Source organism: Pseudorca crassidens, chromosome 6 (genome assembly GCF_039906515.1).
Source record: "Pseudorca crassidens isolate mPseCra1 chromosome 6, mPseCra1.hap1, whole genome shotgun sequence".
In the NCBI taxonomy this organism is placed as follows: domain Eukaryota; kingdom Metazoa; phylum Chordata; class Mammalia; order Artiodactyla; family Delphinidae; genus Pseudorca; species Pseudorca crassidens.
This window is the reverse complement of record NC_090301.1, coordinates 7,692,426-7,717,502: the sequence shown is the minus strand read 5'-3', so window position 1 is coordinate 7,717,502 and position 25,077 is coordinate 7,692,426. Positions and strand designations below refer to the sequence as shown.

The following is a 25,077-nucleotide window of genomic DNA, read 5'->3' as shown; positions in this document are numbered from 1 at the left end:
TTATTCCTCTTTGTAATTTATCTCTAGGAGGATGCTATCGTCAGCTATTGTGTACCCTCAATTCCCACCAAGTTAATCATTCAGAAAAGGTTGACCAAGCATCCCTTAACACCATCATTCCTCCTCTTGGATGGCACTGTTTCTGGAAGACAGTTACAGGATTTCTAGGCCATTGTGTCAGAGATACAGCCTCAGCTTCTGATAATGCTTGGTTTAGTAGAGAAGTAGGGCTAGACTTCTCTGGGTCAGGACTGACGGGGCCAGGTGAGCGAGTCCCTTGGTGGCAGGGGCAAGCATTGTTAGGGAGTGAGAGAATTGTAAGCGATAAGCCCTCCTTGTCAGCGCTGCCCTGAGCTCCCTGATGCTTGCTGGATGGCCGTGGATGGCAGCCCGTCACACGACAGCTTGTGGCCGCAGAAACACAGTGGCGTCAGGCTCAGGGGTGTTTACATACTCCACTTCTGGCCTGACTCTCTGCTCTTTGGAAATAAGGTTGGCAGAGTTTTTGTTCAGTGGGAGAAGGGCACCAGCTTTAAGTTCATGTCTGAGCAGTTCAGAGGTCCGGTGACAACAACTTACGTTGTCTTTAAAACCGATCGGAGAAAGTAGCCTAACTCTGTTTCTTGGCCTAATTCCCAACTCCTAGCATATTATCAGAACAAGCAATGTAGGGGAGGATGTAGGAGCTGTAAGTACTGATGAGCTTTGGACCAAAGACCTGTAAAAGAAAGCCTTTGTGTAGGAAACTGGGTAGGAGCCATGGTCTCGGAAAGTATGACTATCAGATGCCTCAGTGGTCCCTCCCTGCCGTTCTCTCTTGCTAGAGGCAGTCTTGGAGTTTATTCTCAACCCGTGGACAAGTTTTCTAACCTCCCCGAGCCTCAGGTTTCTTCATCTGTTAAGAACAATGGGACTAATGATAACTTTTCTGGCATGATTGTCATGGGGATTGAACGGGAAGACATTGTCGCCGGCCTAGCACGTAGAATGTCCACAGTAAACGTTGACTGCCTCTCCTGAAAACTCGTGTCAGGAAAATCCTCGTGACCTCGCTTCTGTTTTCCCAGTGCCAGCAGGGCTGCATCCCTGCACCGTGGCTGCAGCTGGCAGAGTTTTGAGTAGGGAAGAGGCTGGTGCACGCTCCTCTGACAGCCCTCAGCTGTGAGCGCTCTGTCCAAAGGCAGCCTCCCCTCCCTGTGAACTGTGAAGTCAAGCGTGGAGAACCCCGTGAGCTTGCCTGCGACTTTCTCCTCTCTCCCAGGCTCTGCCCTGTGGTCCTCTGTTTACTTTTAGGGACAGTTCCCTCGACTACCTGAATCTCAACATTGGTGTTTAGGAAATGAGGAGATTCCACCCCAGGCCCTAAGGGGCCCAGGTTGTCTCAGCCAAGTAACATGAAGGCAACGGCAGCAGAGAGATGAGGTTCTACATATAAAAGAAATTAGCTGAATATTAGTTTGGTACATTTAATAATTGAAACTACCGCTTTTATCTGGGTATTCTCTGCAGTATAATTTGTAATCATTTTCGTATTTATCCCTGCCAAATTCAGTCCATCAGCAAAGAAGTTTTTCTGAGTAGGTACTGTGGTGCTCGGTAGTTCTCCCCAGTGGCCTTTTCCTATTAAATGGAGTAGTCCTGAAAGTAGGCACTCCGCTTTTATACTTCCTGGACTCTCGTGTCAGCTTCCTTTCCTGGAATATCCTAGTAGCCCCGATCCGTGACTCTATGTCATCCCGTTCTTCTCCGTCAAGAAGCTCGTTTAGCCTCTGTGCTCCAGGGAGGACAGGCCCTGGGACTTGTCCATCTCTGGTGGGACTTAGACCCTGGAGGGCACGGCTCTCAGGTAAGCATTCTTAAAGCTCTGAGGTCATTAGGGGAAAGAAGCTGAGGCACCTATTGTGCCTCAGGTTAGCTTAGTAAAGCTCTTCTCCTTGAATTATTCTGCCAGCCTCCCAAACACTGTTCAAATCTGCACCTAAGAGGTGTGAGGCGCCGGCCTCCCCGCCACCCTGACAGGTACTGCCAGTTGCAACCCACAGACCTGGGGACCACCTTCTTTTTCTCTGTTGCAGAAACCTCACCTGCCTTTAATATGCATGTTAAATCCAGTGAATCCAGAACTGATTGAAAGTCATGTGTTTCCAGTTAGGGCTCGGAGGTCTCTTCAGAGAGCAAAGAACAGGCCTAAAAGTGTGAACAAGTGATTCATGAGAATTCAGGTCAACATTTATTAAGCCCCTACTCCATACAACGTATTGTGCGAGGCACTAGGGAGACAGAGATAAATGGGGCCTGGTCTGTGACCTCAAGGAGTTTGTGTAACTAGAAGAAGGCACTGCAGCACCCTCCAGGGTGCGCTCCAGCGGTGAGAGTTGAGAGCCGTGGGAGCAGTACTGAGGCCAGTGGCTGCTTCTGACTTGGGAGCAACTCCGTGGATGGTGGCACCCTGCACAGACAAACAGCTTTGTCCACATACTCCCCACCGTCCTCCTCTTCACCGCGAGGACGGCTGAGCTCCTGTGCAAAATGCCCTCCCTGCCTTTAGCTCTTTCACCTCCAGCGCTTCCACTCTGCAGCCTGAGGGAGCTTTACGTGCCTTTTCATTCTGGTTGCTTTTGCGATGTTATTTTTGTCTTCAGTGTTCTGCCATTTTACTACATTACGTCTAAGAGTAGATTCATCTGTACAGCTTAGGACTCAGTGTAGTTCTTCCCATTTTGAAATTATCTATTATCTGTTTTATTCTCCCTAATCTGTTCTTTTGGAGCTCCTGTTAGAAACCTACCATCTTATTCTTTCTCTTTTTCCTCCTCCTCTTCTGCCAGTGCTGCATTGTGGGGCACGTCCCCAAAAATGTCCGTCGGTTTACTGGTCTCCTTATAGCTGTTTATAATCTGCTCTTGGATACCCCTTCCTGATTTGGGTGTTTAGTTTTAATTTTTAGAAGTTCTGTTGGGAGCTTTTTAAAATCAGCCCATTATTTTTTTTTACTGTTCTTTTTCTCCTGTCCTAGTTTTTCACTATGATTTCTGTTCCTTTCATCTCTGCCAGTTATTTTGATTACACTCATTTTATAGCCTCTTTCTGATTGTTCACTTATTTCTAGTTCTAAGGGTACCAGTTCTCCCACATGTCGTCTCTATTGACTTGCCTTTATGGTGGTTCATTTTTCCACACGGTTTGTTCTTTTTTATCAGGAGATTGTCTTAAGCAGGGATTGTGTTCGCTGTGAGAGTCCCATATGCCCCCGGTTGTGGATGCATTCTTCCATTGCTTTTGCCATTATTCTGCCATGAGCCTGGGAGTTCTGTAGGTATTCTGCCAGTTTGGTGTTAACCTCGTGGCTTAGGGTTCTCAGAACCCGGGTAGTGTGCATTCAGCCTTGACACACACATGCGGTACAGGCTTGGAATCCCATCCCACAAAGGAGCGCCTCCCCTCCGCGCCATATACAGACATTCCTCTGGGCTGTGAGAAGGGTCTTCCTGGTCCCTGTTCAAAGACCAGCAGCCCTTCCTGGATCCTGGCTTTCTGCAGGGCTCTCAGTTCCAGTTCCCGGCCAGGTCTTCTCCCTTCTGTGGGCATGAAAACCTTAACTCCTATAACTGTATCAAGGTCTCCTACCCCCGGCCCTCCTTTGCTATGGTAATGATTATGGCTTTGACTTAGTTTCCTCTTCATTTCAAGTAGCTGGGAATTTTCCCTTCTTTCTTTAATGCTCAGTCATAGATTATTCTTTTGGTATATCTTATCCATCTTTTCTTTGTGTTTGTGTTGGGAAAAAGGTCCACATCAGTTCAGTTTACCATCTTGTCAGAACCAGAAGTCTAAATAAACTTTTGAAAATGTGAGTCTGATTACTCATTCATTCAACAAGCGTACAGAGAGTTTCTGCTGGGTACCAGTACAGAACTAGTCACTGAGGCTGCAGCGCTGAATAAACACTCACATGGCCCTCAGGGGCTCATAGGCTAGAGGAAGGGACTGGGCAGCCGTCACCAGAAGACAGCTCTGTGATTAGGCGCTTACCCGCTCCAGCGTACCCCACATTCCATCCTGCCAGACCATCTTGAGTCTGCCGCATGCAAGGTGTCTCTGTGTGACCATGCCATGCCCCGTTTCTAGAACACCACTGTTTCCCACCGCCCACTCACACCCATCTAGGTAATCTCTACTTCTCCTTCCACTCTCAGCCCAGTATTACTTCTTCTGGGAAGCCATTCCAACCCCTGACAGCCATCACGAAGGCATGAGTGCCTTCTCCACAGTCCTCTGCCGCACCTGTCCGCTTCTGCTTCTGCTTCAGCACTCATCACAGTGCACTTCAGGCACTGGTTTACTTGTCTCCTACTTCCTCTACGCTGAGTCCTTTTTTTTTTTTTTTTTTAACATCTTTATTGGGGTATAATTGCTTTACAATGGTGTGTTGGTTTCTGCTTTATAACAAAGTGAATCAGTTATACATATACATATGTTCCCATATCTCTTCCCTCTTGCGTCTCCCTCCCTCCCACCCTCCCTATCCCACCCCTCCAGGCTGTCACAAAGCACCAAGCCAATATCCCTGTGCCATGCAGCTGCTTCCAACTAGCTATCTACCTTACTACGTTTGTTAGTGTGTATATGTCCATGACACTCTCTCGCCCTGTCACAGCTCACCCTTCCCCCTCCCCATAACCTCAAGTCCGTTCTCTAGGAGGTCTGTGTCTTTATTCCTGCCTTACCCCTAGGTTCTTCATGACATTTTTTTTTTTCTTAAATTCCATATATATGTGTTAGCATACGGTATTTGTCTTTTTCTTTCTGACTTACTTCACTCTGTATGACAGACTCTAGGTCTATCCACCTCATTACAAATAGCTCAATTTCGTTTCTTTTTATGGCTGAGTAATATTCCATTATATATATATGCCACATCTTCTTTATCCATTCATCCGATGATGGGCACTTAGGTTGAGTCCTTTTAAGGTCAAGGCCTTGTTTTGTTTATTTCAGTACCCGTAGTGCCTAGCCACAGGGGTTGGGAGACCTAATTGAATCCTTTTAGAGAGGGAACCTGGCTACTCAGCCTTTGTCTTTCCAACCTTTGTCTTTTCATTTTTTGTGGGATTATCATGAGGATTAAATTATGCATGACATGAGGGAAAACGGTTTCCTTGGATGGTTTATGCATTCTGAAGAACTAACACGTAGAAGAAAGAGACTGCAAACATTTGATTTAATTCTGTAAATATCGTAGTAATTGCAGTTACTTACATCACTACCTACCATTTTTTGCCTGATAGGAGGGCATAGTAATAATTATAAAGAGCATTAAATATGCCAAGCAAACTTGCAGCAGCTGAGTATAATTGCAAGGCTACACTTTGTTCACGACCTGTCGAGTTTCTGATCCGTAGCATAATAGTGATAGGAGCTACCACCTCCTGAATGCCCACAGCTCACCAGCACTGGGCTAGGGGCTTACCCAAGTTATTTCTAGTTTCAAAACCATTCAAGACAGATCTTATTTTTATAGTTTTACAGATTTCAAAAAAGTCAAGGAGGTTATATTATTTTCACAGTTTTACAGATTAAATAAAATAAAAACAAAACAAGGCTGAGAGTCAGAGAGGTTAGCCTGCCCTAGGTCACACCATGGTCAAGAGCAGAGCCTGAATTTTCCTCTAGTTCTAGCAGATTCCAAAGCCCATTCTGGCCTGCCCCTGTGAAGGAGAGGGACGGGGAAAGGGGGCTGGGCAGGCAGAGTGTCAGCCCACGGTGCTGTTCTCAGGTCCCACAGGGGCGGGCCTGCCTCAGGACCCCTGCCGTGCCCAGTCACCCCTGGGCACAGGGATCCAGAGGGCCAGGGCCGTTTGCCTGGACGGGGCTTCTTGTGGGCAGCCGCAGCCCACCCCTTGCCCTGCACAGATCCGTTTCTCCGCTCGTGTGGGGAGCAGCTTCTCTTTGGCTCCCGTGGCCTCTGTTCCTGAGGAAGAGCTTAGAAAGGACGTGTTAATGGGACAGACCACCGCCTCTGCTGCCCATAGAGTTCTTCTCACCTTCAGCCGGCACCTCAGCAGGTCCATAGAGTTCTTCTCACCTTCAGCCGGCGTCTCAGCAGGTCTTGGCAGCGTAGCTGGTGGTGTGACTCAAAACTTCATTGGGAGGTTCCGAGCCCTTGGTTGTCACATCCTTCTCAGGACAGGGTTGACACATATGTCCATGTGTCTGTTCACAGTCGCGCAAGGGAGCACCAGGAGAGTCCCTCCCCACCATGATGCGACTCCTCCTCTCATCTGCTGACCCCTGGATACACAGCGGGAAGAATCCTGGCAGTAGCATCACTTGTAGTTCAGAGGGACCCTTGTTGTGTTACCCCTGGCCTGAGCTACCTTGGGTTCCATCACCCCCATAGGCGTTAATGAGCCCAGCTCTGTGACTGCCTCTTCTGCTGTCCTTGGTGGCCCGCAAATCTCCTACCAGTCTCCTTAGCAATGCTGGTATTCCTCTCACCAGCACACTTCTGATGAGCCTGGTGAAGGGAGTGTCCTGTGGGCCCCCCCACAGCCCATAGGCCTCCGCTAGGTCTTCCGGACTCAGCCTGTTTCTTCCTCCCCCAGCTGTCTGCCAGGGCAGCTCACGCCCTTCCATTTGCTCAGCCTTAGCTGTCGCTGTCTGCAGGCCTCTAAGGACCACTCCAGCAGCGAGCTTGCCCCGTCCCTTAGGGTCTTTGAAAGGGTGCTGAATCCCACATCCCAAGAAAATTCGCCCAAAACAGTAAATTCTTGCTCATCTCATCTCCTGGCCCCTTTGATGAAGGCCCTCAAATCCTGCTAGCTCATCCTTCCCACTCTTGGTATATAATCTCTTTCTGCCTTATCAGGCCCAGCACATCCCCAGCCCCAGTTTCCCTGACATTTAAACCTAGTTACGGGCCTTGAAGCCCCAGAAATGAGGTGGGGGATGCAGGGTGGGCCCCCTGCATGTCTTGCAGCACAGGATGTCACTAGCCTTCCGCAGGGAGTGTGGGCCACGTTTCTGTAAGCTGCCTCTGTAAGAGGCCCTCTGGCTCTCCGGCTTAGCCTGCAGCTGCTGGTTGAGGGCCCTCAGCCTGTCACCGTCTCCCTGCTGGGCACCGTGTGCCTCACTTCATGGTCCTGGTAGACGCTGCACCACCCGGGCTCTCAAATGCTTGAATCAACACGGTCAAGCAAAGGCTTTTTTCCAGGTCACCACTGGTGAGTCTTTGAGCAGCTGGGCCACTACTTTGTGCCAGGGATTCTCCATGCCCCACATTCGACTCAGAAGAGTGTCGTCTCTGCCCACTGGGTAGTAAGCGAGCCAGGCCCCAAACTCCATCTCTTTGCCTCTCTCTCAGACCCACTCCAGTACCACTGTGTTAACACATCAGGTCTGCTGAGAAGCAGATGCCAGGACAGGATTAGAAGGGGAGAGAAGAGGAGAAGGCAGGAAGAGAGTCTTCAGATCTTGACACAAGCTCAGCCCCTGTGGAGGAAGGCATAGGAGGAGGACTGGGTAGGAAGAGTCTTGGGCTGCAGCCCAGTTTTAAGAAGGTTCATCCAGACTGATGGGAAGTCCTGGAACCAAAGTCACCTGCTGGAGAAGCCTCACATCCTGCAGGTCCTTCGAGTGCTTAGTCACCGGCTGGGAGCAGCCCTCGGGAAGTGTGGCCTTGGTGTCAATGCAGTGGTGGGTCAGGGGCTGCGGCTGGGCCACCAGGCCATTTATGCTCCCGTGGCAGGAGAGCTGAGAGGCGCCTTTTCGTGGCCACCGCACTCAGGCAGGAGAAAGAGCAGAGCTCCTGGATAAAGCCCTGCATCTAATTCGTTTCCTCCTCTGCTTGGTTCGTGTCCTCTTCCTTCACCTAAATAAGCAGATGGAATATTTCCCAGCAGCCCTGACAACTTCAGACCAACACTAACACTTCCCAGTGTTCCCAGTACTTTGGAAATGACACTGTGTGCCTGCACCTCGGACCTGATGCCAGTTCCTCAGGCTAAGGAGTGGTGTTACCTGAGAGCCTCCAGACCTCCCGCTGACACTGCCAGGTTAGAATGAAGAATGCCTTCCTTGTTCCTGGTGAAGCCCTTGGTTAGGAGAAAGGAGAGCTGGAAATCAAGGCGGAGGAGGAGGGCTTTTGGGGAAATTGGAGGCAACTCAGCCAGAGAAAGGTGCCAGAAGTGACCTCATGGGAGCAAGCCGGCAGCTGCAGCGGGCGTCTTGGAGTCAGCCGCTTGCGGTGCAGGTGGGAGCTCACTGTTTTCCACCGCAGCCTTTAGTGTCGGGCTTCGGTGTGATGCGGGCATGACTCCTGCTTAAGCTGCTGGAATCAAGACGGTGATCAGTGAGGGATGCGCTTCTCCACTTCCACACCGTGCAGAGAGATGGTGGGGGCTCCTGTTCCCTCCCACCACCTCACTCCGTGCAGCAACAATAATGGTATCCTGGGTGCCAAAATGCAGTTTCATTTGACCTGAGTTTTCCCTATAGGAAGGGAAGGGGGTGAGTATGAACACTCCCACTTACAGAAAGGGAGGCCAGTTCCCCTAGTGGTGCCCTGGCCCACCCAGCTCAAGCTGTAAACCAGAGGTAGAGCCAGCAGGCTTCTCCCTGGGATACTGCCTCAGCCATGTGATACACGGCAGGGGTGGGGCCTGGAACAGCTACACAGAGTGATGCTGAACTTGCCTGTGGGTCCTGGGCAGGGAGGGCAGCAAGGCCTGGGTCAGCAAGACTGCCTTCTGTGTAGCTTACATTACCATTGGGTTACAGTCACCCAGTCTCCCACAAATGTAATGCAGCCCACAGGTGGCCAGGGCAGGGAAGCTCTTACTCAGCTGTGTTGAGTCAGCACCCTTTCCCTACGTCTTGGGAGAATGGTGGGGGGGGGGGTGCGGTGGAGCCTGAAGCCATGCTGTAAAGCACTGAATTGTCTCATCAGAGGTTTCCTATGCTGCTGGGCCAGGGTGCTCAGCCCCTGATAGAAATTGCTAGCTCCTCGGCTCCTGCCGACATTCTAAGGGCAGAACTGATCAGAGTGAGGAAATGTGGAAGCCAGCGGCAATGGGGAGATTATACTGGACAGAGGCCAGATGCAGACACATCATGCACACTGGTCCCCGTGTCTCAGCACGTAGGGTGACTTAATATCCACTCCACTATTTTATTCCATAGTCAACACGCTGGAAAATAGATTCTTACATAAACTCACTTTGTGAAACTTATTTTTGAACTATGACATGCATAGAGAAAAGTGCGCAAGTCATGTGCATCTAGTTCAAAGAGTATTAGCAAACAAACACACCCATGTAACTATCACCCACATCAAGAAATAGAACATTTCGGCACCCCAGGAGCTTCCAGCATACCCCTCTCTCCTCCAGAAAGGAATCCACCATCATTGCTTCTGACACTACAGATTAGTTTTGCCTGGCTTTGAACTTCATATAAACGGAATCATTCAGTGGCTTCTCTTTTGTGTCTGACTTTCTTCTTTCAGCGTTATGTTTTTGAGAATTCATCGTTGTTGCTGCATATAGTCCTAATTCATTCATTTTGATTGCTATAAGTCTTCCTTTGTATGAATACATTGTAATTTATCCAATCTGCATTAATTCAGTCAACATTTGAGTTGTTTCCAATTTGAGGTTGTTATAAATAATTCTGCTTATACGTGTCTTTTGGTGCACACATGCACATATCTCTTTTGAGTGTATACCTAGGAGTGAAACTACTAACTCAGAGAAAATACCCACTTTAGTGGATACTGCCAAATGATTTTCCTAAGTGGTTGTACCAGTTTAACACTCCTGCCAGCAACATATGATATTTCATATATTTATTGGCCGTTCAGTAGAATGCCTTTTCAAATTGTGTGCCCATTATTCTTCTAGGTTTTCCGTTTTTCCTGTTGACTTATAGTTCACTCTATTCTGGGTGTGAGTCCTTTGTTGGTTATACATGTTGCAGATACCTTCTACTCAGTAGCTTGCCTTTTTACTCTCTTTGGTGGTGTTTAAATGAACAGAAATTCTTCATTTCAATGTAGTTCAGTGTATCGGGTTTTTTCTTTATGGTTAATTCTTCTTATATCCCATTTAAGAAAACTATATAAACATCATGAAGACATGTTTGGTATTAGAGTTCTCCAAGAAACAGAACCAGTAGGCTATATATATATATATTTATTTTTATTTATATTTGTGTATATATATAAGGAGATTTATTATGAGGGATTGGCTCATGTGATTATGGAGGCTGAGAAGTCCCATGATCTGCTGTCTGGTAAGCTGGAGAACCAGGAAAGTCAATGGTAACTCCCAGTCTGTGGGGAGGAGAAGGTAACACGAGAGGGCAAGCAGTGAGAGGAAGAACTCCCTCCTCACCCTTTGGCTCTGTTCAGGCCTCTCACGCTGGGGAGGGCAGTCTACTTTATCCAATGCAAGTGCTCACAGACACACTCAGAAATAATGTTTAATCTGGGCACTCTGTGGCCCGTCCAGTGGACACAGGCAATTAGCCATCAACATGTTCTTACATTATCTTCTAGAAGCTCTATTGTTTTACCTTTTCTATTTTAGACCATAATCTACTCAGAAATGAGTTTTGAATATAGTACAGCAAGTTTCAGTTTTTCCCGTATGGACATCTAATCGACCCAGCATCATTCCTACTGCTCCACAGGGCCACCTTTGTCAAAATGAAGGGTCTGTATCTGCACGGATCTGTATCTGCACTCTGTCCTGTTTCAGTGATCTGCGTGTCACTTGTGCCAGTGCCACACTGTCTTAATCATTGTACCTTTATTATAAGTCTTGATATTCAGTAGAGTTAGACCTTTCCACCTTGCTACTCCTCAATAAAGGGCACCTAGCCTATTCCTGGCCCTTTCCATTTCCATGGAAATTTTAGAATCAGAGTGTCAGTTGCCACACACATGCACACAGACTTGCTGGGATTTACACTGAGATTGCACTGGCTTTACACTGAGATCAAGTTGGGAAAAAATTAACCCTTTTATGATTGTCTTCTACTCCACAAACATGGTGTATCCCACTCTTTATTTAGGTCTTCTTTAATTTTTCTCAGTAACGTTTCATAAATTTTTGTGCAGTGGTCTTCTTGATTATCTCTCATTAGATTTACTCCTAGGTATTTAATGTTTGTGATGCTATTTAAAATGGTATTTATAAATTTCCTTGTCTCTTTGTTGCTGATGTATGGAAGGACAGTTTATTTTTATTGACCCTGTGTCCAGTGACCTTGCTAAATTTATTCAAATAATTCATCTGCAGATTTTTTCTGATTTTCTCTGTACCCAGTTTTACTTGTTCCTTTCCAGTATCAACACCATTTGTGTCTTTTTCTGGCCTCGTAGTGCTATACAGTATTTAATGGAAGTGACGATAGCAGGCGTCCATGTCTTGTTCTTGATCTTAGAGAAAAGGGTTTTTACCACAAACTCACTTTTAAATTATGAAAACTTACACTAAAATTCCCTTTTGTATACATTTGATTTTACTTTTCCCCAAGTTGATCTTTCAATTCGAAGGTACTTTTAAGTTTGAAATGTGGCAGTGGTGGTTTTTGTATGTTAAGAGGTAGGCAGATGGAATATCACAAGACTGTGACTCCTTATTTTAACCTTGTGAGGAAGACTTTGCCTTGTCCGTTTTACAGACGGATCGCGTGGCTGATACAGCTGAGCAGGGGTTGTAACAGGTGGTGTCGGACCCAAAGCCCAGGCTGTTCTTACTACTCCTCGATTCCCTGGTAGAATATTGAATGTGTAACCCTCAAGGTCACAAAAAAATACCACATTTGTCATAGGTTTCCAAGAGGAGAGTTGCTAAGCTACTTCACAGGTACGCTGAACATCTTTTCCTTTTCCCTCCCCCATACCTCCTTATAGCACTGTCTCTGCACATCCGCCTTTCTCTGATTTCCATTGTCATGGAAGCAAACTGGGGCAGCCAAGTCTCATGCTGAAAGGAGCCCTCCCTGCCTGCCCGTGCAGCTGCACCTGCAGCTCTCCTCAGCCACCTGGCTGAGCCACCGGGCTGAGCCCCCCACCAGGCTAGGCCTTCCCTGGCCTCTACTGCCATTTGGGCTTTTCTCTGATGCCAAGGAGGTGGGCGGTGAGGATTGAGGGCTTTCCTTCTGGTCAGGCTGCTTGGGTTGTTGGGTGGGACTGTGTGTTTTTAAGCCCTCAAGCTGTCCCAATTAGAGGATTATGAACCCTATGCAGACACACAGAATCTTTCTCTGCTGAGGTTTGGAGAGAGCAAGGAAGAGTACAAGGAGGGTAGAGACCCAAACAGGCCCGGGGCTGGCAGGGGCTTCCGGGGCCCGAGCCACGATGTGAGAGTGTCCCTTCCTGCAGCCCAAACAACTACCCAAGGATGACCCAAGACAGACAATTCTAGGCCACCAGGAACTCTCGAAACTAAATACTTTGCAACTCTCAAAGACCTTATAAAAGAGAGTTCCCTTGGTTGGTTTAACACAGGGCTACATTAAGCAAACAGCATTTTTTCCTTCTTGTTAAATTTCCTTTGTATAGCTTTGCCGTTCCCTTTACTCATCTTTTTGCGATGGACTGCAATCGTGTCCATTCTAGGAACCTCCTAGGGCTGCAGCAATCCAGTGTGACTTGGGATCCTTCAGTTGTTTTTTTCCAAATTCTCTCTGAGCATATGGTGACATGATTTGACCAGTGAGAGAGGATGGGGAAAATTAGCATTTTTGTTTTCTCTGTACCTCTCTCTCTCTGCCATGTATATACCTTTGTCAGAATTCCCTGGCACGATCTATGTCTTTTCTGCCACTCTGGGTATTTGTCCATCCACCGATTCCCATCCCAGTGGGAAGACTGCTCTTTGGCCCCTAAGGCTAACCTTTCTAAGTTGATGGCTCAGCTGTTTAGTTTTTAAACCCAAGGAGGGGGCTTCCCTGGTGGCGCAGTGGTTGAGAGTCCGCCTGCTGATGCAGTGGACACGGGTTCGTGCTTCGGTCCGGGAAGATCCCACATGCCGCGGAGCGGCTGGGCCTGTGAGCCATGGCCGCTGAGCCTGCGCGTCCGGAGCCTGTGCTCCGCAACGGGAGAGGCCACAGCAGTGAGAGGCCCGCATACCAAAAAAAATAAAATAAAATAAATAAATAAATAAATAAATAAATAAATAAAAAACCCAAGGAGGGCTGTCCCTTTCCAAGACCTTGAGGAGTGCTAGAAGCTGGTGGTATTCAGGCCAGTCCCATTTGATGAGCAGGTCCACTCAGTTCCTGGCAAGTGCTGCCTGCCGGTGGGCTGCACCAGCCTCTAGGGCATGTTCAGATACTTAAAGTAGCAAATGCCTCTGCCATAAGCACCCTCCCTTGGGTGGCTGGAAGTCAGAGCCCAGGCCCAGGCCACAGAGGCCTGAGATACTCTGAGGGAGGTTCGCCCATGCAGGAAATGGGCCACAGGATTGCGTGTTGGCTCTAAGCCTGAAGAAAGGTGCCCATGGCTGGCACCTCCTGCAGCTGCCTGGCGGGTGGCCAGAACGTGCTTGGCTCTCTCGCTTTTGGCTGTGCTCTCTGTGGGGAAGTGGTTCTGATCTGTCTTCACTGCCACTCCCCAGCTCTCTGGGGCATTGTGGCTTTCTCTTGGTGCTTGGGCAGGAAGCCTCCAGAGCCTGAGGGGGTTGCTGTGCTTGATGACAAAGGCCATCAGTGGATGGAAATCACTTAGATATAAATCACTTTATTTATTGAAGAGGAATTGAACACGATTACTCTCCCTTCTGAGCACACTTCTCCAAAGGTGGGCACTCAGGTGGGCAGAGACCTCACAGAGTGACCAGAGCAGGTGCCCAGCTCATGCCCGTTGAGTCAAGCAAAAAGCAAGTGGCCAACTTACGCAGCTGCTCTGAAAACCCACCCCAGCAAAGCCTAGCTGAGATGCAGAGCACACAGCACGCACTGACTGCAAGCTGCCCCAGCCAGCCCCACATGACCCCACGACCCAAGGACGTGCCAGGGGCTGCTGGGCCAGGCTCCAAGGTTGAGGATGAGTGAGACACGGTGTCTGCCTTCCAAGCCCAGGAGTGGGCCGGTGTGGCAGAGGACGTGGCTCGTTTCCTGGCGTCGATGAGGACCTCGCTGCCATCACCCTGGAACTGAAGGGCTGTGGGGAGCGCTCAGAAGCAGGGCCCACCAAGCCAGCAGCACTGCGCTCTCTGGGCAGCATTCCTGTCTTGGGTGTCCTCTCGATGGTGTCTCCCTCAGTGGTGGGCCAGCTGTGATCTTCTCTAAACACCTTCGTGTGTGAGCTCTCTGGAACTTCACAGAAGGAATGGCTCTTGTTTTAATTTATGGACGTATTTTTTGCTTTAATGGTGTCCGCTGGACATCATGCAGCACTTTTAAATAATTTAGGATTATTCACAATGTTTATATGGTGATACAAAAGCATTTTCCTTAGGCTCTACTGCGCTCTGCGGCTTTGCCTCTGCTCTAAATACTCCCACGGTGCCGTGTGCTTTCACTTTACTGCCGTGTGCTTTCACTTTCACTTTACTGAGGCCCTGCCCCAACTGTCTTTGTGTCCACCTTTACAGTCAGGGCCCGTTGTCACTTCTCTACTGCTGTCCAGGAGACACCAGGAGCACCCTCTCAGCCTGGCTGTGAGCACGAGGCGCCATGGGGGTATGGCGCCGGCCAGGAAGCCGAGTCTAGTAGTCAGAACTGTCCATCGAGAAGAGGAAAGGGTCTGAGCGGGGAGCGCAGGCCGGACTTCCCTGAGAGTCACACTCGACTCCTGGCTCCGGCACCTGTGTTGGCCCCCAAGGCCTGGTCTGTTGGTTGTTTCCTGGTTTTGCCCCATGTATCAGACTCAAGACTGAGCATGTGGTTGAGTTTTAGATAAGTGAGATGGTGGTGTACTTTTTAAATCAACTTGAACTGAATTGTTTAGTGCGTCTGTCATGTTGGGAAATTCTTCCTTAGTGCTAACAGCCCTCTGGTTTCATCTCAGTCTGTTTCCTCTCATTAATTAGTCCTCAGTGCAGATGAAAGACCAGTTAGCTGGTCGCCATCTTCTGTGTCGTAAATATTCCAGGAAACAGTCAGATCTTCAGTGTTCCGCTGTCGAAGCTGAAGGAAGCCTTCACGCCTCGCGGCTTTCTCCTGGTGTGTTCTCCAGCTGTCAGGCTCATCAGACCTAACTCTTACGCGGCCTGTGCGACCGTTCGCCTCCTCAGAAACGCCAGTACTTTGCTGTGTGTCCTGTGAGGCAGGCTCCACCTTAGGCTTCATGACCCATGAACTCCTTGCAATAGAATGGGGGAGGTTTTGTGGGTAGAGTGTGTGAAGGAATGCGTGGAAAACCGCTTTCCTCAGATCCTCTGAGGGATCCGTCGCCCAAAGTGCTGAGAACATTGCTGTGGGAACTCAGTAAATAAATGCCGAAGCAAAGAGCCAGTGTGTGACTAAGAAAATTCTCATGGGGCGGTAGGGGAGTGAGTATGTGTTTATCTCCTGACTCCCTAGGCCCAAGGGCTGGGACAGTATCTGTGTCCCAGCCCCTAGCACAATATCTGGAATGCTGCAGATGCCCAGCAAGTGCTGAGTGAATGTCTCCAGGGCGCTGGCTGCATTCGCTCTGTGTTCTAGCATCCTTCAGTATTCTAATGACACCAGACTCTTGTCACCTTAAGGTTTTTGTAATAATAATTACTAATACTTACGGAATGCTTAACGACATGCCGGGCCCTGAGATGAGAGCTTTACGTAATGTGTCTCATTTAATCCTCCCCCTGAGGGGTGGGAAGTGGAGGTTAGGGAGGTTAGCCGTCCAGGTTACACAGGCGGTGTATGGTGGACACCCCCCCCCACCTTCCCTCTTGACTTCAACAAGCAAGAGCACAAGAGGTTGCTGCTGCCCACCCACAGGGAGAAGCCTGCCCTCCTGCGCGCCCTTCCCATCCAGGCCAGACCAGCTCTCCATAGAGGCCTGAGGCCAGCGCTGGTCCGAGCCCTGATAAAGCTGAGCTCATGCCGGGGAACCACAGGAATCTTCAGGAAGCCCTTATATATTCAGAGTTGCGTTACTTGCCAGATGGATCATTTCCCACTGCCAAACTTAGAAAGTGACCCCTCGGAAATTCCTCAGTGTGGAAGGAAGGGCCCTGAGGACGTCTGCCCACGTGCCTCGTGGGCAGGGGATGCATTTGCCCGTTGTTTCCTAGCCCAGATCTAGACACCTTTCCTCTGCTTGTCTAGCAAACTGTTGGACACCTGCTAGTGCCAGCTACTGGGCAATGAGAAAGATCCTACCCCCCCGCCCCGAAGCGCACAGCCCACAGAGGAAGACAGGTGTGTAAGGTAACATTCACAGGTGGTGACGAAGGCCATGGTGGAGGTGTGCGCCCAGTCTCTCCATGCAGTTGGCAGTGGACACCGCCCTGAGCTGTGCTCTGCCTGTGAGGTGAAACCAGCAGCCAAGTGTTTGTGTTGTTGCAGAATGACCAGATGGCAGTAATTCTGCAACACCCAAATGTGACCTGTGAGGAACTGGGCTTGAACTTCACAAAGATTTGCTGGGAAATGGACTGGCGTAGACACCTCTAGCCAGGGAGCACGGTCTCTCTCTCCACAGTGGCTATGAGAGGACGGCCACAGCCAGGTGACCACACAGGGCCCTGCAGGGCACTGGGCAGGGCCTCCTCCCAGGTGGGGACAGCTGGGCTGAGGCCTCTGCCAGGAAGAGCAGTTCTCACCCTGAGGGAAGCCTGGGTGGAACGGACTGGTCCTCCCAGTCATGATGGCTGCCCAGGCCTGGCCTGAGCCACCTATGACGAGGCTCCCAGAGGCCATTACTGACGCAGAAATCTGGTCAGCTTCCCAGGCGCCTAGAGAACTGTTTTAGAGCATCTCTAGGTCCTGGAAAAGCAGGGTTCCCTGGGCATCCCAGGCTGCCCTAAACGATGGACTTGGCCTGCAGAGCGGCAGCTCAGGAAAGTAGAACCGTGGGCTCCATCCAGGCTTTGACATCCACTGGCCTTGCCGTCTGACTTACCATCAACCCAGCCTAATCCAGGTTGTTCTGGCCTTGGATCTAAGGTGGAGTTGAGGGTGGCACCTGGAAAGGGCTGAAGTCTTCACACAGCCTGTATATGAGAGCTTCCATCAGTCCAGAGATGCAGGGGTAGAGGTGGGGATGAAAACCAGCAGTCTCCTTGCTCGCCCCTGCCACCCCTCCCAGTGTGCTCGCCCCTGCCACCCCTCCCAGTGTGCTCGCCCCCCTTTCCAGTGTGCTTGCCCCTGCAACCCCTCCCAGTGTGCTCGCCCTTTCACCGGAGGGAGAGCCGGTGCGCCCTGGAGGTTGGCTGTGTGTGTGTCTAGGCAGGGACAGGACATGCTGGGGAAGCCCAGAGGCTCTGGATGGGAACAAATCCATTTAAACCACTCTGAACCTGGTTCATAAAACTGTGGGTCAATATTTTAAGAGTCACATAACTAACGAAGAGCTCTGCCAGACTCAACATACCGCATCCCAGTGGGTGATAAGACAAGCGCTAGTTCAATGGAAACAGCCCAGGAGAAGATTTTTTTTTTTTTTAATCTGCTACTTTTCATATTTAGAACGAGGTGGGCTGCTCTGGACAAGAGTATTCATTTATCAGGTGACCAACACATGAGCCCCAGCCATACTGTCACCCTGTGTTGGATCTAAGTGATGACTGTCTACAGGTAGGGAAGAATTTCGTTAGAGCAAATCAGCAGGTCCCATCAGGCTGGCAGAAGCTGACTTAGGTTCTGTCTCTTGAGTTCACATGCCTGCCTTCCAGCGGGGAACAGCTGAAGGGAAGCTGCAGGAACCCCACTCCTAGGCCCTTCTCCTGGGGGTCTCTGCTTCCACCCCCCAGAACAGTCCTCCTTCCCTCTTTTCTGTGGAGCACCAAGCAAATCATGTCTCTGAAGTGCCTCGTTCATTCCCCAAACAGGCATTTGACATTGCAGCTCTTGGCCTGTCTAACCCAGGTTGAACAGCACCTACACGTGCCCCTGGCCCTGGGACACAGAGGTGGACAAGGCCTGGTCCCCAGACAGGAAAACTGGCCTCAAAAGAGACGGTTGCAATCCAACAATGAGTTCTGGGGCTAGAATCAGCCCAGAGGACCATGGGCCAAGAAGGGTGATGCCTGAACTGCGCCTTGAAAACTCAGCTGTGACTGAGTGGAGGCAGGCTAGGGGTGGCAGGTGGAGGGAGCAGCCTGGAAGCCCCAGGGGGGTCCTAGGAAGTGTGGGTGCACGTCACCCAAGAGGAAGCCCAAAGAGAGATGCCAGTTTCCTCATGGCTGCGGGGGGAGCTGGGCTGAGGCCAGCAGCAGGTCAGTGAGACGTGCAGGGGCCGAGGGAGCTGCAGCCTTTGATGCAAGAAGCCAACCCACCCTTAGCCCAGCCCCTCTGAGGGCCCTTTACACTGTCAGGGGCTGGGCAGTTCTAACAGTGTGGAACTCACCAGGGGAAACAAAAAGGACCAGAATTCTTTACCCAGCTCAGAGTTCAGTGAGGAAACACCCTCTTGGGGCAGACTAGAGAGTCTTGTGTGAGGCTTGCCGAGGTCTCGACAGCTCCTAGGGCAGGCTTCCAGACCAAGATGTCTAAGGGTCGAGATGGCCATGGCCCCGAGGACGACTCTCCCCGCCCTTCTGACCCACTGAGTGGCGTTCGCCAGAAAGAGGTCCACAGATGAAAGAGGCAGAACCTTCAAGTCTTTAGCCGGCGACAGGAGAACTAGAGCAGTAAAAGCAAATGTGCTCAGCCCCTGTGCTCATCCCAGGGGCAACACCGAGACACAGAAGGAGGCCAGAGCCCCAAAGGCAGATGGGAGGAAGCGTTCACATGGGGAGCTGGCGGTGTAGGGATAAGTCCTATTCCTGTCCTCTTGTCCGCCGAGCCGGAGACAGGCAGAGGTAAACCGAGGGCTAAACATAAGACCTCCAGGGTTACAGAATGTCCCAGCCCGGCCAGGCCCGGAGGTGGGCTTGTGTGTTTGCAGGCCCAGTACGGCCAGCCGCAGACGTGGGGGCAGGGAGCCTTGGGGAAAGGCGCTGTCCCTCTGAGGTTGCTGGGCAGGTGGCAAGCTAGGTCGAGATGAGTGACCTCGGCTCCTCTGCTGCTGCAACCCTTGCTGAGGGCGGGAGGTGCCCTTGACAGTCAGGAAGGAAGGGCGGTAGTGACACAGCAGACCACCATGGGCGCCCGTCCCCCAGGTGCCAGCGTGGCCTCAGGGCAGGCCCTGTGTTGACCCCCCGCTGTCAGCAGAGCCCTTGGTTGGGTGCTGCTAAGGAGACCCTGCTGTCCAATCCTTAGAAAGCTTAAGGCAGGCGGCACAGGATCACCTGAGGAAGAGCAGTGGATGGGGCCCCTGGTGTCCTCGCTCTGTAAGCTTAGGGGAGTCACATGACCTCTCGGAGCCTCCCTTTGCTCGTATGAACAATGAGGGGTCTAAGACTTGTTGTGAGACTCAGAAGGACCAACAGTGGCCAAGCACCTGGCATTGGGCCCGCACAGAGACCCCCAAAGGCATCTGCTCACCCGGGCCAGACTCGGGCCAGCTCCCCACTCCACAGCGAGGTGGACAGGGGCTGCACCCCCAGGCCCATTTCCTCCTCTGTGCAATGGAGGTGGCAGGATCCTCTCTCTCTCCCTCTCCCGCAGTTGTAATGAGGGTCACATGGCTACCATATGTGCAGACAACGTAAAGCACCATGGAAATGTTAGGAATTGGTCTTGCATGAACCAAGCAAAACATTGCAGATAAAAAACATACTTAGGAGTGCCTACTGAATGCCAGATACTGTTCCAGGCCCTGGGAATCAAGGTAAATGGAGCTAGCTGAGCCAGCCAGAGCCAGGTTGGTGGGGGACAGGTGGGATTGGTGGCCCATAAAGAGTCGGGGGTGGGGCTGGAGGGCAGCCTGGGACAGTAAAGGCATCGCAGGTGCAGGTGAGTGGAGACCCAGGTAAGCAGAAGCCAGAACACGGCTGCAGCGTGAGAGAGTAGGATTTGTGTCAGCTGGGAGCTGGGGGGCGTAATCAAGAAAGTATTTGACAGTGCAGTTCTTGGTCTCTGTCTGGGCCGAACAGAGCAGAGGGCTGCGGAGCATGGAGAGTCGGAAAACCCTCGCTGGGACCCGCAGCCCAGCCCCAGGGCCTCGAGCACTGAAGACTCGTCTTCAGCGACGACCGGCAGGTCTGCCTTGGGTCCAGGGGGAGAAGGAAGGACTGACATTTCCCAAAAGATTTTACAAGACATGTTGTCTTCAAGGAAGCCAATCCCACCCACGTGTGTGGCTAGAACTGTAGCCCACTCTTGGACCTTTTTCACAAAGCCAAAAAGGGCGTGTCAGGGTTACGAGGAGCCCCACAGGGGCCTTTGTAGTGACCGGAAGCACTTGCCCAGTCTGCCCAGGCAGTTTCCTAGGGTGGTTTCACAGCCAGGTCCCCCTGCCAGTGTGCGTCCTGCCTGCGCCTTCCACTTGGCCCATCTCTTCCCGGTGGCGTCGGCGCAGGTGCCCGCAGGAGGTCAGTGTGTCGGGGCTGGGGCCCCACCCCTCCTGCTCATTGCTGCAGCCTCCCCGGGGCCCCCCTAGTGCTGCAGGCCCCGATTGCACGTGTGCCCTGGACAGCCCCCCCACCCCCACCCCCAGTGGAACTCTGGGCCTCCCACAGAAATGCAGAATCCTGCAGGGCTTGCTGGAGGTGGAGTTGCTGTGCCGGGGCATGGTGGGGGGAGAACGTGGAAACGCAGATTCCCTCTTTACGGCAGAGGGGCCACTACTGACCTAAAGAACTCGGATTCCCATTCTACCCATTCCAGAAACCGCTTTTCTCCTGGACACATTACCCTTTCCTCCACTTGCACCAGGTAGGCCTGGCAGCCCCTCTCATCACAAGTTAGGGGTAGAGGACAGACTTCAGAGTCAGAAAGCCCAGTCTCCAGACCACGGCCCTGCCACACACTGGCTCTGTAATCTACATGGTCACCATCCTTGGCCTTTCAGACACTCGGTTTCCCTGTGGCAGATTAGGCCTGACACGCCCCTTGCCGTGCAAGGTTTTGTGAGGATTTGATGAAATCACGTGCCCAGCCTGAGACCAGCAGTGGTTCCTATTTCCCTGCAGCCTTTAGTGGTCGTACAGCTGGGGTGGCGGCCCTGCCCAAGGAGAGCTGCTCCCCAGCGGCAGTGAGGCCAAGACTGTCTTGGAGGTGAGCGAAACATGCTCTAAGGTGCAAAAGCAAAGGAGCTTGAGTTCCCAAGGACACGCGTCTCGTCCTCTCGCATCTAGCTGCCTTTTGTAGTGTGTGTGTGTGTGTGTGAGAGAGAGAGAGAGAGAGAGAGGGAGAGGGATGGAGAGAGAGAGAGAGAGAGAGAACCTGTGCGTTCCACAACACCCTTATCTCTCGAATATTCTCGTACCTAAAGCCTAGTTTCTAAATCACAATTGCTCTCTCCCAACGTCAGTGGTGACCCACCGTGCCGGCCCCCACTGCGCTTGCCCGGTCTCTGTCCATTATCCAGGGCTGCCGAACCGGCCCCCGCTTTGGGGCTGGGGCCTGAAAGGGACGCCAGCCAGGGAGTCCACCTAGGGCAGATGAGCCACTGAGGGCACCACAGCGGCTCCCAGAGGTGCCGGGGCTTCTGCGCGTCTTGGCCGTACCTCCTCTGGTCAGCGGTTCTAACTCCAGTTGGACAGCAGCTAGAGGTGGAGAAAGGCATGTGTGTCAACACTGTGGTGGAGCTAGCAAGCACTAATTACCCAGCTCTTCAAGGGCACACGGCACAAACTGCGACCTGGTTCTGCTTAGGGGGAGTTTTCTGCCACGAGCGCAGGTCTGCCCGGTGCCTCGGAGAGCAGAGCCCTGAACCTCGGGAAGGGAGCGAGGCTTCTCTAGCTTCTTGACGCTGACAAAGGGCTTTCTGCCTGTCAGCCCGGCTCCCGGCAGTCCCCTCCCCCCTCCCTACCGCAGCTACTGGGCCTCCCTTTGGCAGGGCCCGAGGGCCGCTCTGAACTGGAGCCTCTGGAGACGTCCTTTGAGGTAGAAAAACAAGCGGCTGAAACGTGCCTCCTCGCTGCAGCTGGGCCCCGCCCGCTGAACCTATAGAAAGGCCCTGGAGTGGATTCAGCCTCCCAGAAGAGGAAACCTGGCTCCGGCTTCACCCGCAGGTCCTGTTATGTCTGGCTCCAGAGGCCTTCTCCTCTGGGGTTTTCCACGCCTGTGAACTCGGCCCCATTCATTTCCCTGTGGTTTCATGGGAATGTCCAAAACGCTCAGCAGGTTGCAGTGAGCCCAGGAGGAGAGGGGTCAGCGCGAGGCCCGAGCGGCGGCCGGAGCACCCTCCACTCGGGCCTGCAGCGGGGTGCCCGCCGGCTGTGGATGGGCGCCCTTCCGTCAGTCTGCTGCATTTCCTTTGGTGCTCCCCCAACCTACCCACCCACCCGGGAGACTGCCTGCGGCTCCCTCCCTCCAGGCCGCCCCTTTCCGGCTCCGGGCTACCAGCTCCACCCTGGCCTGGGATAGAGCTGCACTGTGCTCCCTTCCCACCCCCAGCAGCTTCCACTTTAGCGCTCATCCGGCCGCTGACTTCCCATCTCACCGGCTCCTGGGCCCTTCATTTTCCACCACACTACACTCAATTAGGGGCTGTGGGGGGAGCAGCGGAGGGCCCCTTGAGGGCGGCCAGTGCCTCCGCTCCCGCCGGCTGCTCAGCTGCAGAGAAGGGGCCACGCCCAGGCGCACAGCCCTTGTGAGAGGCCTAGCGGCTGCCTTCACAGCCAATGCGAAGCCCAAGGGCTCCTGGCCCACAGTGAGGATGTGCCCAAGTGGGGAAAATTTAGTCTTCAGAAGAAATGAATTTGAAACTGGCTGGGAGCAATTCTTATCAAATTTCCAAGTTAGCAGTTTTCACCGAGAGCTAATTGAACAATCTCTGTAAGCGGTCTAATTCCATTTGCAGGAGGTTCCCGCAGAGTTGTGAGGAGTGCCCTGGTGGCTGAGGGCAGAAGAGGCTGTTCTAAGTCTCTCAGTTGGTTTTGATCTTTGAAAATGGATGCGTTTGCAGGTTTGGGCAGCAGCCGTGCCACTCTGCCCTGGCTGCCCGGCTCCCCAGTCACTTCCGAAGCCACGTTCTGAGTGTTCTGGGTATGGAAAGGCTGAGTGAGTTTCTCGTCTGGTTAGCCTGGTAAAATGGATCTGGAGACGGAACATCCTTGGAGGCTGAGCCACTCTGGCCAGGCAGGGTTGAGAGTGTAGGTGCAGAGGAGTGGAGAGGCCGCGGGCCGGGGCCCTGCCCGTCGGCACCACGCGGGGCCGAGACCCCGCGGCCGGTGCCAGCCTCCCCGTCGTCTCTGGGAGTTCTGTGGGAGCGCAGCATAGCCCGCTTGGCTTGCCCAGCCCAGCGCTGACCTCAGTCTGGACTGTGCCTGCCCCAACTGTGGGTCGGCCCACGGAGGCTGCCCTGTCCCTAGGCTGTATTCAAGGGGCCTCTCTTGACCTGACGGGTATGGGCCCTTCTCTTCTCTCCTGTGCCCAGTGGACTTGAGAAGACAGTTTTAGGGACAGGGCCTCGGGTGATGCTCCGCGGTTACCTGCGTGCTCGTCACACGCGGTCTCCCCTGGGGTCCTTCTTCAGCAGAGGGAGGCCCAGACAAGCCTCCTCCTCTCCACCCAAACCTCTTGGGCCAGCCTCCCCTGCTGGGAGCTCACAGCTGCGAGGATACATAGCCTCTTCCCTGGGTAGCCACTTCCTGCCAGACGGTTGTTTGGTCTGGTACTGACCCCCAGGTTCTTTCCCATTAGCTCCTTTGCCTCTGAAAACATAGTCAGATCTTTTGGAAACTTAAAACAGCAATCAGAAAACAGTACAGAGGCCCTTCTCACCCTCTCTTCAAACTATTACTTCTTTCACCAACAAACGTATTGAGAGGAGTCCCCACCGGACCGCCTCCCTCACCCTTGAATCTTTGGTCTTCGGAACCAACTTCCGCACCCTCAGGGCTGTGGCCACAGGCTCCTCCTTGCCGAGTCCAGTGGCCTCTCCAAGGCCCCCTCCTCAGCTCAGGGTCTGCACGGGGCACAGCTGCCCAGCTGGAGCTGGCTCCCTCTTAGGCCATGTGGGCTTCCGGGCCACCTCGTCACCCTCTGAGGTCCCTCCCCTCCGCTCCCAGAGCCTCACCTTGGCGTGCAGCTCCGAACTCGGGCCTGCCCTGGCCTTTCTTGCTGCCTCTGGCTGTGGCCTGCAAGCCCTCAGACTCGTCAGCTACCCCCCGACTGCGCAGGGCCTCTGGTCCCTGTGCCCCACTGCCACCGTGTGCTTCCCTTTCACGGCCGCCCTCATTCAGCAGCCTCCCCCAGCTCCCCCGCGCAGCCCACATCCTGGAGTCTGGCTCCCCAGGCCCCGGAGGCCCGTCCCGCCCTCGCCTCGTAGCCCTCCTCCCTCTTCCCTTGATTGCTAATTTTCCAAATGTGGCTGATGCACGTTTTTCCCTCGTCCACACCTTTGCTCTTTTATCCCTTTCATGTGAAGTGTTTCCCTCCTCTTGGCCGTCTCCTGAAATTGGTCTTAGATTTGTGGGTGTATCCCCCCGCCACGAGGCTGGGGGCTCCTGGAGGGCAGGCCAAGGCTTCCTGGTGGCAGCAGGGCCTGGGACATGGCAGAGGCAGCAGGGTGTCGAGGTCACACAAACTGGTGGCGAACCCAGCTGCTGGTTACGAGGTACGGGACTTGGGCCTGATCACCTTTCCTTTCTGCACCTTAAGCTTCCCCACACATTAGAAAGGGGTGGAAGCACCTCCCAGGCTGCAGGAGGATTTAATGGGCCACACCTAGGCTGTCGCCTGCCCTCTGTCGCAGGTGCTTGTCTCTTCCCTCTCTCCCTGCACCCACCCACAGCAGCAGCTCCGAAAAGGTTTCAGGCTGAGTGAGTGAACAAACCAACGAATGGCTGGAGGGGGGCTGGGTAAAATGACAAGTGCCACCAGCTTGCTGTGAGTGGGGACAGGTGCTCTGTAGACTCGGGGGAT

The 25,077-nt window shown here is 52.5% G+C and overlaps 1 protein-coding gene across 6 annotated transcripts in view; it reads left to right on the top strand.

Moving 5' to 3' along the window:
* Positions 1–25,077, top strand: part of DIS3L2 (DIS3 like 3'-5' exoribonuclease 2) — a 374,176-nt gene that overhangs the window by 335,898 nt on the left and 13,201 nt on the right. Inside the window, exon 15 of one of the 6 annotated variants that reach the window (XM_067740223.1) lies at positions 16,507–16,546. The exons of 3 other annotated variants lie outside the window; for them this stretch is intronic. In XM_067740223.1, coding sequence (XP_067596324.1) covers positions 16,507–16,525 — 19 coding nt within the window. In that variant the 3' untranslated portion in view covers positions 16,526–16,546. Of the gene's footprint in view, positions 1–7,879; positions 7,997–16,506; positions 16,547–25,077 lie in introns of those variants that run through there. 2 more of the 6 variants (XM_067740224.1, XM_067740222.1) reach the window with 2 other exon arrangements.